The 14,538-nt window shown below is 40.1% G+C and overlaps 1 protein-coding gene across 3 annotated transcripts in view; it reads right to left on the reverse strand.

Moving 5' to 3' along the window:
* Window positions 1-14,538, reverse strand: part of LOC754128 (brefeldin A-inhibited guanine nucleotide-exchange protein 1) — a 38,157-nt gene continuing 23,619 nt past the window's right edge. For 2 of the 3 annotated variants that reach the window (XM_030983099.1, XM_030983097.1), the window contains exons 23-36: window positions 13,518-13,669; window positions 12,437-12,609; window positions 11,711-11,871; window positions 10,704-10,837; window positions 9,171-9,300; window positions 8,373-8,511; window positions 5,824-5,962; window positions 5,087-5,171; window positions 4,348-4,489; window positions 3,316-3,458; window positions 2,738-2,921; window positions 1,900-2,038; window positions 970-1,087; window positions 1-340 (exon numbers count right to left, since the gene is read on the reverse strand). In XM_030983099.1, coding sequence (XP_030838959.1) covers window positions 206-340; window positions 970-1,087; window positions 1,900-2,038; window positions 2,738-2,921; window positions 3,316-3,458; window positions 4,348-4,489; window positions 5,087-5,171; window positions 5,824-5,962; window positions 8,373-8,511; window positions 9,171-9,300; window positions 10,704-10,837; window positions 11,711-11,871; window positions 12,437-12,609; window positions 13,518-13,669 — 1,974 coding nt within the window. In that variant the 3' untranslated portion in view covers window positions 1-205. The remainder of the gene's footprint in view (window positions 341-969; window positions 1,088-1,899; window positions 2,039-2,737; window positions 2,922-3,315; window positions 3,459-4,347; window positions 4,490-5,086; window positions 5,172-5,823; window positions 5,963-8,372; window positions 8,512-9,170; window positions 9,301-10,703; window positions 10,838-11,710; window positions 11,872-12,436; window positions 12,610-13,517; window positions 13,670-14,538) is intronic. The other variant, XM_030983098.1, reaches the window with a different exon arrangement.

Below are 14,538 nucleotides of genomic sequence, written 5' to 3' on the forward strand. Positions count from 1 at the left end.
AATACTTATATGCTAGATGATCAACCTTTCCTGATCGATTCCACACCGTTTCTTTCACAATGCAATCGCATGACCAGAACTCAACTTTATCTTTAAGTTCAACTGAATACATCTATCATGTCTCCTCTTTAACTCGAATAGGTCCGTTACACCCTGGATATTCAATGTGTTTTGTCGGTAGGTCGGTTGGGTTGTCCAGATTTTGTCACGTGAGGGCGATGTGGCAGACGGCACCAGTCCTCAGGAAGAACTTTCGGAGCATGGAGCGGATTTCCGGTCGTAGCTCAAACGTGATGATCTCGCACATGTGGTTATAGCAGTGGGCAGCGTGGGTCTTGAACTGAAGGATATAAAATGAGGAACATGAATAATTTACTTAGAGTTTTAAAGGGCAGATATATGTAAAGAGTATTCAGTACTCAACACTAACATGCTCCAGGGACACTTGGGCCCCTCAAAATCTAAGTCCAGACCACCCCCCCAAAAAAAAAAAAAAAAAAAAAAAAAATCTGAGATTTTGACACAGAGCTCATGCATACAGATTGTAAAGTAAGTGTGGAGCCCTAATGTAATTGAAGGTCTCCACACATCATACATGTATCCCAGGAATCATGCATCGTACATCTAACAAACAAAACTAATAAGTTTTACACTGAAGATCAAATACAATATCAGCTATTGACTAGTTCGAGTTGAAAGATACTGTTTAATGGCTGTTTGAGAGGATTTTGTGATTCCCCTGTCACAGACCAGCTTTGTTACAGATACTGAAGATTGAAATGTTTACAACTTGAATCTATGACTAAATATTGTCTTAGAATCATATTTTATTAACCAGTATTAACCTGTGAGGCATCCCTTAGTGAAAATGTATAAACTCATAAATAATGTGTCAGTGTTAAATTGTATACTGTGCCCAACAGCAGCCACGTAAAAGAGACTGAACCAGAAGCTGGACCAGGAACTCACCCTCTCATCTGACATCTTAAGGATCCTTGTTAGGACCAGGACTAGTAGAGACTTCCAGGCTGTACGGTGACTCTCTGAGTCCAGGGAGATGAAGTAGCCCAGGGCTTCTTTCACAAGACTGTAAGGAGACATCAACGAGAAACAGCAGATGTTCGTGAATTTGGCACAGAGCATTGCATGCTTGTTCATTAGTGAACATGGTATGGTATCAGACTCTCTAATCAAAGATATCTCTACACATCTAGATGCACATTGATCTCTTTTCAACAATCCATCCACAGGATGCTTTCAGAAAACAAATATTGACTGTCCATCCATCCATCTAATCACTCACTCACCGACCCACCCACTCAATCACTCATTCACCCACTCAATCACTACCTACCCACCCACCTACTCACTCACTCACCCATGCACCCACCCACCCACTCACTCACCCACCCACTCAATCACTTACTCACCCACCCACTCACTCAATCACCCACCCACTCACTCAATCACCCACTCACTCACCTCACCCACTGACCCACTCAATCACTCACCCACCCACCCACCTCACTCACCTATCCACTCACTCACTTACCGACCCTCCCACTCACCCACTCACTCACCCATCCAACCACCCACTCGCCCACCCACCCACTCACTCAATCACCGACCCACTCACTCACCCACCGTCCCACTCACCCACTCATTCTCCCACTCACTCACCCATCCAACCACTCAAGCACTCATTCACCCACTCACTCACTAACCGACCCACTCACTCACCCACCCGCCCGCCAATGTCTAAAACTACAGCCTTATGGTCTCTGTGACATTGAGACTGGACTACTAATACAATCTTGGGGCACAGTACAGCACAAGGAGAGAGATTGGATCCAAAATTTCACATTCAATGAATCACATTTCTCTTCCTCTCTTCCTTACCCTATCAGTCTCTCTTCTATGACAGGTAAGCTATCCATCCTATTTTCATCAGCGTACATCTTGAAGAGTAACCGGAAAGCACAGGCCAGACTTGAGGTTTCCTGGGTCGATAGGTTAGGCTTGTTCTTTCCTCTGAATCCTGGTTTAAAAAAAAGAATTAATCACAACAAATAAAAGGTGAATCTGTTCTGATCATTAAGTATGTGATGTATAGCAGTGTATGCAGAGCTACATGTAAGTAACAACCAATTATGCTTTCTTAGTAGTCAGGTAAAATAACCACCACTACATTATAGTATACTGTTTGTGGGCCTATACCGGCGTGTCACTGAGCGTAAATATGTATGGGAATGGTTATCTTTGTCTCAGATTCTGAAACAAAATCCTGGATTTAGCTCTTGCTGCAATGATAATTATAAACCTTTAGGTCAGTCAGGAACCCCATGACTTTTACAAGCTGATCGCTTATCTGATTATTAAGATATTTATGATTGGAGATCGAAATTTAAAAAAACATTAAGGAATAACACTATAGTCTACTGGGAAAATGAGTATGGTACAACTGGTCACTAAAAGATTTTTAATTCTTTGAGGCATTCATGATCATTTTGATGCGCAATTTTTGTAGTGCTTCAATATTACACCATATCACAGCCCCTGATAACACGTAGAGCCATGCATCTTTACTGGAAACATTGTTAAGAGGTCAAAGCCTTAGCACCAGCTGATTTCCATTTCAGTTTTTAGGCTGGTGTTAGTGTTTATTAAACACTAACACCAGCCGTAAACACCCAACTTGAAATCACTCAATGCCTTCAAAGAGTTAATGTACACCCACCTGCTTGTCTAAGTGTCTCTCTCTGCTCATTGTTGGTGTTAAACTCCTTGGCAAACCGGTGGGACTCCAGTAAGCAGTCTAGCAGTAGGAACAGTTGTGGGGTGGAGAGATACCGGTACATGCCGGGATCCTCACCGCTCGACGTGGATTCGGAGGCAAGGGAGGTGTCGTCTAACGTGGTCTCCTAGATGAAAGAAAATGAAGAGATGATACACAGTTCTTTATTTTCTCCTCATAATAGTGCTGTGAGAACACAATTTTGGGGAGAAATTCTAGTTCTCTGCATTGTCAAAGAAAACCCCACTTGTATTTTACTCATAAATTCTATACAAACCATGCATTTATCTGCAGAGATCTCAAATTTGTACCTTCCTATATAGTAAGGCTGTGACGAGTAGTCGAATACTCAAGTAATCGCACTGTTGACAACTACTCGAGTACGATTTGTCGTACTCGAAAACATGGCGTCCGAATATTCGAGTATTCGCCTGTAAGCCTGGGAGTGTACTCAAGTACCTCATTACACGGTTATGCACAGCCTTACTATATAGTACTCTAATATATTACATCAATCTTACCTGTGCAGCTTTCAAGTTGTCTGCGTCTTCATGCCGGCTGGTGGCAGGGAAGAAGACAATATTATCTATGGTCTGTATTAATTCCAACTGGACAACACACTTGATCAGTAGAGATGTGAATAGTCTATGGTCAGCTGCTGTTTCTGGTGAAAAAAAAAACCAGACATAAAATACATTAATTACTATCTCTATATCGAAGGTTCGGTGACACAAAGACGTAACTCCATATGTTGCCAAAATGAGTATTTGATATCAAAATGCTAAGAAAAATGTGGGCTTTCCAGGAAACACAAAGACTTAACTCCACCCAACACCCCATTGAAGTCAATGGCTAGTGAAACATAGACTTTACTCCTTAAGACCCAAGTGCTCAGTGACACATAAACCCCCTTTTTTTTTAATGGCGAAAATGGAGTTAAGTCTTTGTGTCACTGATTCCTCGATATGATACACCATCATCACCATCGTCATTTTGAAAAGACAGCATTGTCCCTTTTAGGAGGACTTACTGACTTTCGCACCATGAGGTCTTCCTTTCTTTCTTATGCCATCCACTTCCAGATCCCACACTCTTTTCACAGGTTCATCATCTTCCCTTCTCAACACATGACCCATCCATCTCAATCCACTTCTCTTAACCACTTCTTCCAGACCCAAACTTTATATATGCTCACTGCTCTTTCTATCACACAGTTTCACACTGCACATCTTCCTTATCGTGGCCCTTTCTGTTCTCCTCGAGATACCTTCTTCTATTGTCTACAAGCTTTATAGTAAATGTCAACACATTAAGGCCATTAATTAAAGGTGGGGTATCTCCTTTTCACATTCCTTTCTATCTGGTTTTCCCTTCTTAAACTGTTTGAAGGGGGATGGTCGTAGGCATGTACCCTCACCCCCCCCCCCCCCAAAAAAAAAGAACCTGCAGCTATGCCATTGGGTACAAAGAAATCATTGGGAATGTTCGGTAACTACAAAAACCGATTAAAGCTAATCAAAACTGCCTAGAACCAGATCTTGCTGCTTTCTTACTCTGGTATTCTAAGGTAACCTTGCTGGATTTACTGTCGGTGCTGTTCACACTCGCTACGCTATGTTGACTTCCCATCCTCTTCAGATTAGATTTCTTCTCCGATGGCGATGATGGCTCGGGCCCAACATCGCTCCCAGCAGGCTACAAAGATTAAAACAACGTATTTGAAAAAATTATTTTACTTGATTTGTCATACAAAATATGGGCATGTAATTACATAAATGACTTAAAGGGGTTATCGACATCATGCATAAAGAGAGAGAGAGGGAGAGGGAGAGAGTGGAATAAGAGACAGAGAGTGAGAGACAGAGAGAGACAGAGAGAGACAGAGAGAGACAGAGAGAGAGAGAGAGGGAGAGGGAGAGGGAGTAAGAGACAGAAAGACACACAGAGAGAAACTAATGAAAAAATATAAAGACATGCAATACACGATGACACACAAAGTGGAAGTTGTACAGGAAAATATATTAAAAAACAGAGCAGATTGAGAGTACATACAGAAAAGAGATACACAGAGAGAAAGAGACTAACAGTCAGTAAAGGGAGTGGGAGGCAAAGTTAAACATAGACAAAGTAAGAGAAAAGAATGGAGAGAGACCTAAGAAACAAGACAAAAATGACAAGTATGATGAAGAAAAAAAACCCACACTTCTACCATCAAATTGGGAAGGCTCTACCCATCAATACGGCTGCCAACGAACGGTTTCAAGGGAATAACCTGGTATTTGATCAACTTACCTCTACTCCATCTGTCTCTGACCTCTGACTGATTGCGTCTGTCTCCGCTGTTGACAGCTGATCCTCGGGTCTCCAGGATATCAACCTAGTCAAATAAATCCAATGATGATGAGCTATGAGATATGTACATCCTTGTAGATATAACAGAAGGCCTGCCTTCATTAGCTCGAGTTTGCCAAATGACCCGCTATTTTCAGACTCGGGATATTGTCCTGAAGCTCGAAATTGCGTCTTCCCCAGACCGATAATATTTTGGAAACGAGACCAAAATTTCTCGTCCAAGACTGATGAAGATACGATCGAGATAGTTAAAATAGCAGGTTATTTGGCAAACTTGAGCTGATGAAAACAGACCTAAACATCCAAGATGATTCTGTAAAATGACAGAAAATCATTCTTTCTCAGAATCACAAGATACTTACCGTGATTGTTCAAGACCACAAATACATGTCGATGATATCTGCCAAATTTTGGTAGAAATTTTAGAAGGATTAATGGGCAAAGAAGCCCCCCCACCCCCATCGAAAAATCACCTGAGGACAATTACCCCCCCCCCCCCCCCCGAGGACAAATACACCCCCCAAAAAAAAAATTACTTCCCATTCATTAAAGGGGAAGTCCACCCTGATATTAAGTTAGTTATAATAAAAGCAGAATTTTTTTTCAGGGGGGGGGGGATGATTGCCCTAGAATTGTCCACGCTTATGTGAAATATGAAACAATAAACTGAAACTTACGCTTGTGGAATAGTACTTCTGAAGATCTCCAGCATGCAAGCACAGATCCTATCCCAGAGTTCAGGTTGGAAGTCAGGTCCATTACAGATCACGAGCTGCTCCATGCAATTTGTCCCTGACCTTGCGAGCTGTTCATTATCTGCAAAAGCATGGAAAACAAAAATTGGGGTTGATTGTGGATTTTTCACAAAGTAAAACCAAGCAAGAACACCTACATGCTTGTAAGTAAACATAAGGGGAGTGTTTCACAAAGACTAAGATTGACTTTAAGTTGGACTTAACTATAGCAGGCCATTCATGACACTGGTTGCTCTTACCATTATGAACTTTAGATAATATTTTTTTCCTTCAAAAATGAACTATCAAAAAATATAAATTCTGTAGATTTGTGACCATGACTTGCACGTCCCTTGAGAGACCAATGCCAGTAAATGGTGAGAGAAAACAGTGGCATGAACTGCCAACTTAAAGTGGATCTTAGTCTTTGTGAAACACTCCCCAGGTTTTTTTTCTACAAATATTAAAGTCTGCTGTTGGGTATAGGTTTTGTCTAAAGTTAAACAGAGGTCTAATATTTTTGGAATAAATGGAACTTATACAGAATACCCCAGATCAAGCTTAAAGGTAAAGACCAGTATTGGTAACGCCCCAATTTCAAAAAATGAAATGGAAGCTCTCATTACCAATCATGTGAAATAATATGTTTTGACTAATACATGATGATAAAAAATTTGCCGGGAAACCGCCTACTAATTCATATATTTGGTAAATTTATTTCTCTCATGGTCGTGTGAGAGAGATAGGGTAGTCCCATATACATCTTTCTGTGTATAGTGCTTGTAACTTTACGAAGAATGGGCCAAATTTCTTATCATTTTGATGATTCCAGAACCTTGCAGATGCTAGATGCTAGATGATCAACCTTTTCTGATCGATTCCACAACGTTTCTTTCACAATGCAATCGCATGACCATTACTGGTCTTTACCTTTAACCCTTACTGTACTGGGCTATTTTGAGCACCTCCTGACTGGGGGGGGGGGGGGGGGGCCTGGGAGGCCCCCCCCTATGATCTCGGCCGTCGGATGTCCGATGAACACGAAAATTTGCATGTTTGTAGATATTTACGTAACGAACAAGATGGTGTAATTAGTTTTTTGCGAATATGCAAATTTTTGTCGTTATAGCCTAATTAATTATGCAAAATGCTAATTTTATGCATTTTACAGAAAACGTGTCACACTCCACTTTTTGAATGTTGAAACTCATTATTCATATGAAACTTCTTTTCCAACACAAAATATTTATTTTGATGTAATTAATAATGATAATTTATACAAATTTGATGCGATTTTCAAATATTTATTTTCTAATGTATTTTATTGTTTTTTTATTTCTTATTATATCTATTGTTTTTATTTCTTATGTATTCTTTTGTTTTGGAATACATCAAGTTACTTTGAGAAACATATAAAAGCAATTCGATATCAATTCATATCACCCACTCAGGAAGGAACACATCTAAACCTGTATTCACATTTCTGCTTGTACATGAACATATGCAATTATAGCATATTTTTGATGACATGCGCATACTAATTGTCATGTAACACCTCACAGGTATATCCGATTGCGACGAAAATGGTATCAAAACGTGCGTAAGACTTGAGGGAAAAAAGTCATGAAACGGCAATTCAAAATTTCAAGCGGTTGCGGCGCAATCTCCGAAAATGTCGAGGGGGGGGCCTCCCAGGCCCCCCCCAGTACAGTAAGGGTTAACTGAAGGACTACCTGGGACTATCAGAGGACTTAGGTTGGATGGTGATCCATATTTAAAGGTAAAAAGGCACACACCTGGCCTTATCTGTGATTTTGAAAAAGCCCACAATACAAAAAAAATTGATTGTTGCTATGTCAAGCAAGCCTTGGGAAACCTGTAGGTTGTTAAGAACAACCTTTCTTTTAACAGTATGCATACAATTTGAATATGTTAGTCAACCGGTCTATTCAGCAAAACGGAAGACCATGCATCCTTCATGAAGTTTTTACATTGTACCATCTTGCACACACCTGTAGCAGTTGCTGCAGAAGGGCTTCTAAGAGAATATCCTTGAGGACATTAACATTTTGTGGTGGTACAGATAGGGATTAAGGATCCAATTCAGCAAAGTGAATGGCAAGCACTCTTTGAGCACACTGGACACAGATTTCTTCAAGTTCTCCTATTTTCCACATACATGCAAGGACTGGAATAAGTTACCTGATAGTGTTATCAACACGAGATCAATTGATTCCTTTAGGTCCCATGCGCTAAAATTCATAAAAAGATTGTTCTATTCCATGACCACGTGCCTCGTTTCCGTGTCTTTATATGGACTAACAAGTCTGTCGACATGTATTGAAGAAGAAGAAGAAGAGGAAGAGGAAGAGGAAGAGGAAGAGGAAGAGGAAGAGGAAGAGGAAGAGGAAGAGGAAGAGGAAGAAGAGGAATAAAAGGAATAAGAGGAATAAGAAGAAGTAGAAGAAGAAGAAGAAGAAGTTTGAGCTTACCTTGTTGGACACACCAGAGCAGTTGCTGCAGAAGGTCTTCTAAGAGAATATCCTTGAGGACATCAAAGTACTGTGTGAAGACATCTACAATGGCAAAGAGTGCGTGGTTGCAGGTCGTCATCATCCATTCTACCTTCTGCTGGCAAAAATCCAAGGAGAAATATGAATTTTAAAGAGTTCTGACTTTTATCAGCACGTTCTACCCACAAATCCACCTGTGACATTTTTTGTGTGTGTGTTTGGGATTGGTTTGTTTTTGTTCGAAAGGAACATAAGGAAATATATTATATGCTGTGCATCATCTTCATCTTTAAATCACCATCATCATCATCATCACCAATCCAATAATAGCTCATACCGGTACTATTCAATATATTGCACTTATATTTTTCAACAAATTGTTCATCTCACACTGGTACATCCACAAAGGACAAAGCTACATGACACGAGTGTGGCCAGGTGACATGACTGATCACGTGACTCACCTTGGCCATCTGGACCCCACATTTTTTTGTTTTGTTATTGAAAATAAAACTCAATACAGTTTTTGTTATAAGCTAGTGAAATCCTTGTTTCTGATTTGTTATCAGCAGATTTGTCACAGATTTTTTTTCTCCATTTGTCAATGAAAAAGGCCTTGTGAAACAGGTCCCTGGTCAGGAGGCTTCATGTTGTCAAATAGCCAGAGAACTTTTTCTGGTATCATCTTGATATAAGGGGGGATTTTATTTTATATGCCATCACATGACAGTGTGTCACAGTCACATGACTGATCATCTGACTGGTCACCTGACTTACCTCTGCCATCTGGTCAGGGAGCTTCATATTGTCAAATATCCTGAAGACAATCTTGAAGAGATCTTTCCACCAGTGCTTCTGGAACGTGCTACCATAGCTCTTCATGATCTCAAACATCACAGTCAACCCTCTGCAAAAAAAAAAAGAAGGTTATTTTCATATATCATTCGGCAATTTCCTTTCATTAATTTAAAGGAGCATCCTTAACTGATCATATGAATTCTTTTTTAACCATCTAATGTTTTTTTAGTTGGATAGGAAATGCCAATGTTATCATGATGGCTTTTCTCTCTGTATAATGATACATGTACATTGAGAATATGCAGGTGTGCCATTTACTCTATGCCTTTTTACTCCATCCATTTCTTGAAACCAAGAGATTGTGGATCTCCTGTACATGGCAGACATTTAACAAGCTGTGAGGGATGACTGAGCAGTACTTCAAATGACTACCAAACACTTTCACTTAACCCGGGTTCAAAGATTTTGGCAAGACCAAAGGCAGACCAAGTTAAAGGAACTATGTCCCATTTGCAGGCCAAAAAAAATGAAAAAGTTAAATTCCAACTGCATTTGAAAGATAATACTAATTTAGAACTTCCCTAAACAAGGTGGGGCTTGAAAATGTCTTCAAGTGGGAAAATAACGACTATTAATTGTCAAATCGACTTTAGGGCTATAGAGCCCAAAAGTAATAGTCTTGATTTTCAGACAATTGTACCGAATGGTCATACGTTTTGTGCTGCGCAAAGATTCAATCAGTTTAATCTTGGCCATCACAAGAAGTGGGTTATTGATGTAGACAAATGCTCATGTACCCTTTACAACTCTTTTCATGTATGTTATTACCAAGGAAGAAAAAAAGCCAGTCAGTCACTCAATAGTGTCTGACAGTGAAGTCTAGCAAGTAAACAGGTTTCCTTGCATAATTTGAATATGAGGACACTGCCAACGTTTAAATTTCACAGATAGGACATACATGACATATTCATACTTCCTGCAAAGTTCTACAGAATTTGAGGTTGGCTGCAAAAGGGACATAGTACCTTTAAACCCGGTTGAACTTAGTCCATCAATTTATGGAGCATCAACTGTCAACATCTCTAGTCTGTATCATTACTGTGATTCTAATAAAACAAATTATTTAATCAATTAACAAAATGAACCCATTCATGAAATAAAAATGAAAAAGTTGATTTCACAGAGACGTGATTTTTTTGTTAGTTTATTAAGTTTAAGTGGGACTGCACTACTTGTAGCTACTTGCGCCATCTATATAGCAAACAATGCCTAAGCGGTATTTGTTGGTCCCCCATGATACTCTTTTTCTTATGTTGAATTGAGAGCTGAGTTGATGAGATAGCCTCCTGTCAGTGACCGTGCAGGGAGGTCTAATCTCTCCTGGCCAAACTAGTGCAGATAGGCTTTAAGAGAGTTTTAGTTATTTTTACAGGGAGAAGTTGATGTTTGGTACTAACTCAATAGAGTCTATATATCTTATTTTTATATTTTCACTTCATCAACGTAACACACCTTGTTCTGACATCCAGCTTACACCTGTTGATGACCCTGGAGAGTTCAAAGAGAACCGGGAACCAACCTTTGACCCAGATCCTATCATCCTCCGTCACCTGGAGTTCTTGGTCTCCTATATGGTCATGGAACATCTAGAGAAAGACAGAGGCAGAGGCAGAGAAATGGACAGAAACATTACTATCAAAAGCTACTATCATGAGCTATGTACATAATGCAAATAAAGAATAGGATCTACTATTTGAAGTTAAATTACGTTCCAAATTTGAAGGGAAGAGAGTTTTTTTTTGTTTTTTTTCAGTCTCGATACATTATGCCCCTTCACAAAGCACTTTGCCGGCCGAAGCTCTCCTGTATCTTCAGCTCACTCACACAGGGGATATTGACTTACCACTCAAAATCTAGCCTGTCCAACTTTCTGTTTGGACTGGGAGGAAAATTTCTCTGTCATCTTTAGTTTTAAAAAAACATTGTTACTATTATTTGTGACAAGTTCACAAGCAACTCCAACTGTGCTTCGTAATAAATAAAAGTCCTTCCCAATTCCCTGCATGGCTTGGGTTTCCAAACGGGACCGAACGCTGAAATAAGACGGGATCTGATCTGGCTTGCTGCCTTCGGTGTCGGCAAAAAACCAAAACCAAAAGCAAAGCAACAAACATTTTTTTTTTGGGGGGGGGGGGGGGGGTTCTTGGTCCCATACATAGGGTGCGTCTTATACACAGAGATTTACGGTATTACAGTATCTTTGGTAAATAAACGTATAGCATATGGGTGATTCTTTAGGTTTTTGGTCATCTACCATAAAGAAAGACAAATAATACCCGACATATTCAGCAACATTTCTAGACAAGGCCCAGTTATGATATCAACTTTGACGATGTCAGTAACATAATGGGACAAAATACATTTGACTTGCCCAAGGACTTCTAACACTTCAGTAGTTATACTTGCATCATCCTTGGAACTCTTAGATCTGTACCCTCACCGTATGGTCATTGACTTACTTGGGGTTTTTCCATGACGTATTTGGCACAATTCCTGATGAGTCTTATCGCTTCCATGCTGGTGTCCGGGAAGGCAGCGTTGCAGGCAAACTCCGACAGACACTTGACCGCGTCTTGGAAGGAATCCAATGTTGCTGAGAAGTACTTCTCAAATACTGATGCTGTGAGGAGATAGAAGAGGAGAAAAAGGGTTTTACTAATACTTGAGCAATAGTTAAAACCTCCGAAAAATCTTAGGTGTAACCAGACTAGATAAAATACGAAATACAACAATTCGGGAGACTCTAGGACTGGACATATTAGCAAAAAAAAAAGGCTGCGAGTCTTTGGCCACGTTAACAGGATGAGACCATTACGCTAACAAAAGATACTCCTAACTTCTAATATTCATGGTGATAGACCCGGGGCAGACCAGCCAAGAAATGGTTAGATTGTGTGAAGGCTGATTGTGCTACTAGATGTCTGGGCTCCCTCACAGAAGCGACCAGAACATCACAAGACAGGAAGATCTGGCTTGAGGTCATGAAGCAGAAGCCATCACACATCTCCCAGATGGTGTGGAAGGCTGAGGTCAAGGTCACGTTAGAACTTGTGTTCTTGAACATGTACTTGTAAAATTCTTAGCCCCAACTTATAAAGGGTTGCAAATTGACTGCAATCGACTTTGTTTAGCCTGGTTTCATCGATTCTGTTTGTGGGCCTTGATGTCCGTTGTGCAATACTTACAGATGATATTGCCTGTAGTTTGGAATGCTAGTTCAACGATGCCTTCCTCCTGGTCCGACGCAGCCAGATGGAACGCTGAGAAGACGTTCTTCCAACCCGATCGGATGTTACCTGCTTGGGAGTTGACCATCTGAGCGATGCAGCGCACCACCATATCACGGATGGTGGGAGATCTAAAGATAATGAGACAGAGTTAACATGTAATCTTGAGTTATGGTAATGATGAAGAAAAAAATTCTTAGAAAATCGATTGGAACCTTCATTGAAGGTCCAAGATAACAAATAAATATCATTCTGCAAAATGATTAAGGACCTTTCATCATGCCTCCTCGAAGAGTCATCTTTGTTGCTCAGTGGTAGATATGTGGTCTTTTAACCGGGAGGTCTCAGGTTTAAAACCAAATTGATGTGCTTTTTGGTAAGACATTCATCCTCATTACAAAGTCCCTCGGATAGGAATTACAGCTGTACGTCTGTCTGGTTGCTTACTTACAAGCATACACATGTTTTCTTTAAAATCCTGTCTGTACTACTTTGGCCAGGAGGGATTAGACCACCCAGGGTGGTCACTGACAGGTGGCTATCTCATCAACTCAGCTCTCAATTAACATAAGAAAAAGAGGATCATTGGGGAACAATGGCATTGTTTTCTATATAGAGGGAGCAAGTAGCTACAAGTAGTACAGTGGGGCTTTAAAGCAGTCCAGTAAATTGAATCATGAAATATATCATCTACGGTTAAAATACCACATTTTTGCATCATTTTATATGTCTACCGGTAGTTACAATCTAAGCATAGGTCAAATAGAATGTGCTGCCACCAAACAATACTTCCTGAATTCCTAAATGGCTATGGTCAGTGTCAACAGACTTAGCCCTACTGCACTACTTATAGCTACTTGCGCCCTCTATATAGCAAACAATGCCTATAAAGCAGTGACCGTTGGTCCCCCATGGTCCCCTTTTTCTTTTGTTAATTGAGAGCTGATTTGATAAATTAACCACTTGTGACCACGCAGGGAAGTCTAATACCTCCTGGCCAAACTAGTGCAGATAGGCTTTAATGCAATTACTGACTTACTTATTCCTCTTCATGATGTACTCAAAAGGCCTTAGGAAATCTTTCTGGAATTTGAAGTTTGGCAGTTCACCTTTCTCCAAGAACTTCATGGAGAGTTGGCGGAGGGAGTCGATTGCAAAGAAGGCCACGTCCTCATTGGGGTTACATCCAACCTATACAAAGAGAGTAAAACAGATTAAACATATGATTGAAAGGTTGCGTAACTCCTGCTTTGGCACCAAATGTACCCTGGTTAAGTTCCTACCCTAACGATTTCCTTCAATTCAACCCTGTCCCCAACACTACAGCTACATGTAACAATTAACTCTTATGACTTTTTATCAATATTGCTTCTTAAAGACACATAGTAGAAGGCTCTCATAGGGAATTTGACACCGTTCAGGTGTTTACCCAATAACAGGTGTTGTCAATCACCAGGATCAGCCTTCAGTTTTATAACCAACAGGCCTTATGTAATGTTCTGCATTTTCCACCCATTCCCCCACATGGTAAAGTCATTATCTTACATTTCACTCAACCAAAGACTCTCCTAGAGACTAGGGGAATTTCTTGATAGGACTATGGGTTTGCTGTGTGCAGACTTGTACACACATTAATGGTATTTCCACCAAGTCTGGTGTCAGCGAATTATGGCCTTCTGCTAATGGAAACTGACGACCCTCTCCCTTTAAGATCATTGGATCCTCTCACCTTGTTGAAATGGGTTCCAAGGACTTTCTACAAGTACATTCTGCATTAATGGTTCCCAATAATTATGGGAACCGGATTGATTCTGTATCATGTCTCAGGGAATAACAGCATTTGATGGTCAATAGGTTGTTTACCAGGGGGGTGTTTCACAAATATCTGAAGTCTATATTAACTCTTAGTTGGCCTTAAACATTATGGAGAGCCATTTGTAGCCTTAAAATAAAATATATTCAAAAGCAAATATTCAAGTATTTTATACTTTCCATAAATTCCACATCACGAACATGAAATCTCCTTGATAATATAAAATATGAATGCTTTGAATCAACGT

This window comes from Strongylocentrotus purpuratus, unplaced genomic scaffold (genome assembly GCF_000002235.5).
Source record: "Strongylocentrotus purpuratus isolate Spur 01 unplaced genomic scaffold, Spur_5.0 spur5_scaffold_13, whole genome shotgun sequence".
In the NCBI taxonomy this organism is placed as follows: Eukaryota; Metazoa; Echinodermata; class Echinoidea; order Camarodonta; family Strongylocentrotidae; genus Strongylocentrotus; species Strongylocentrotus purpuratus.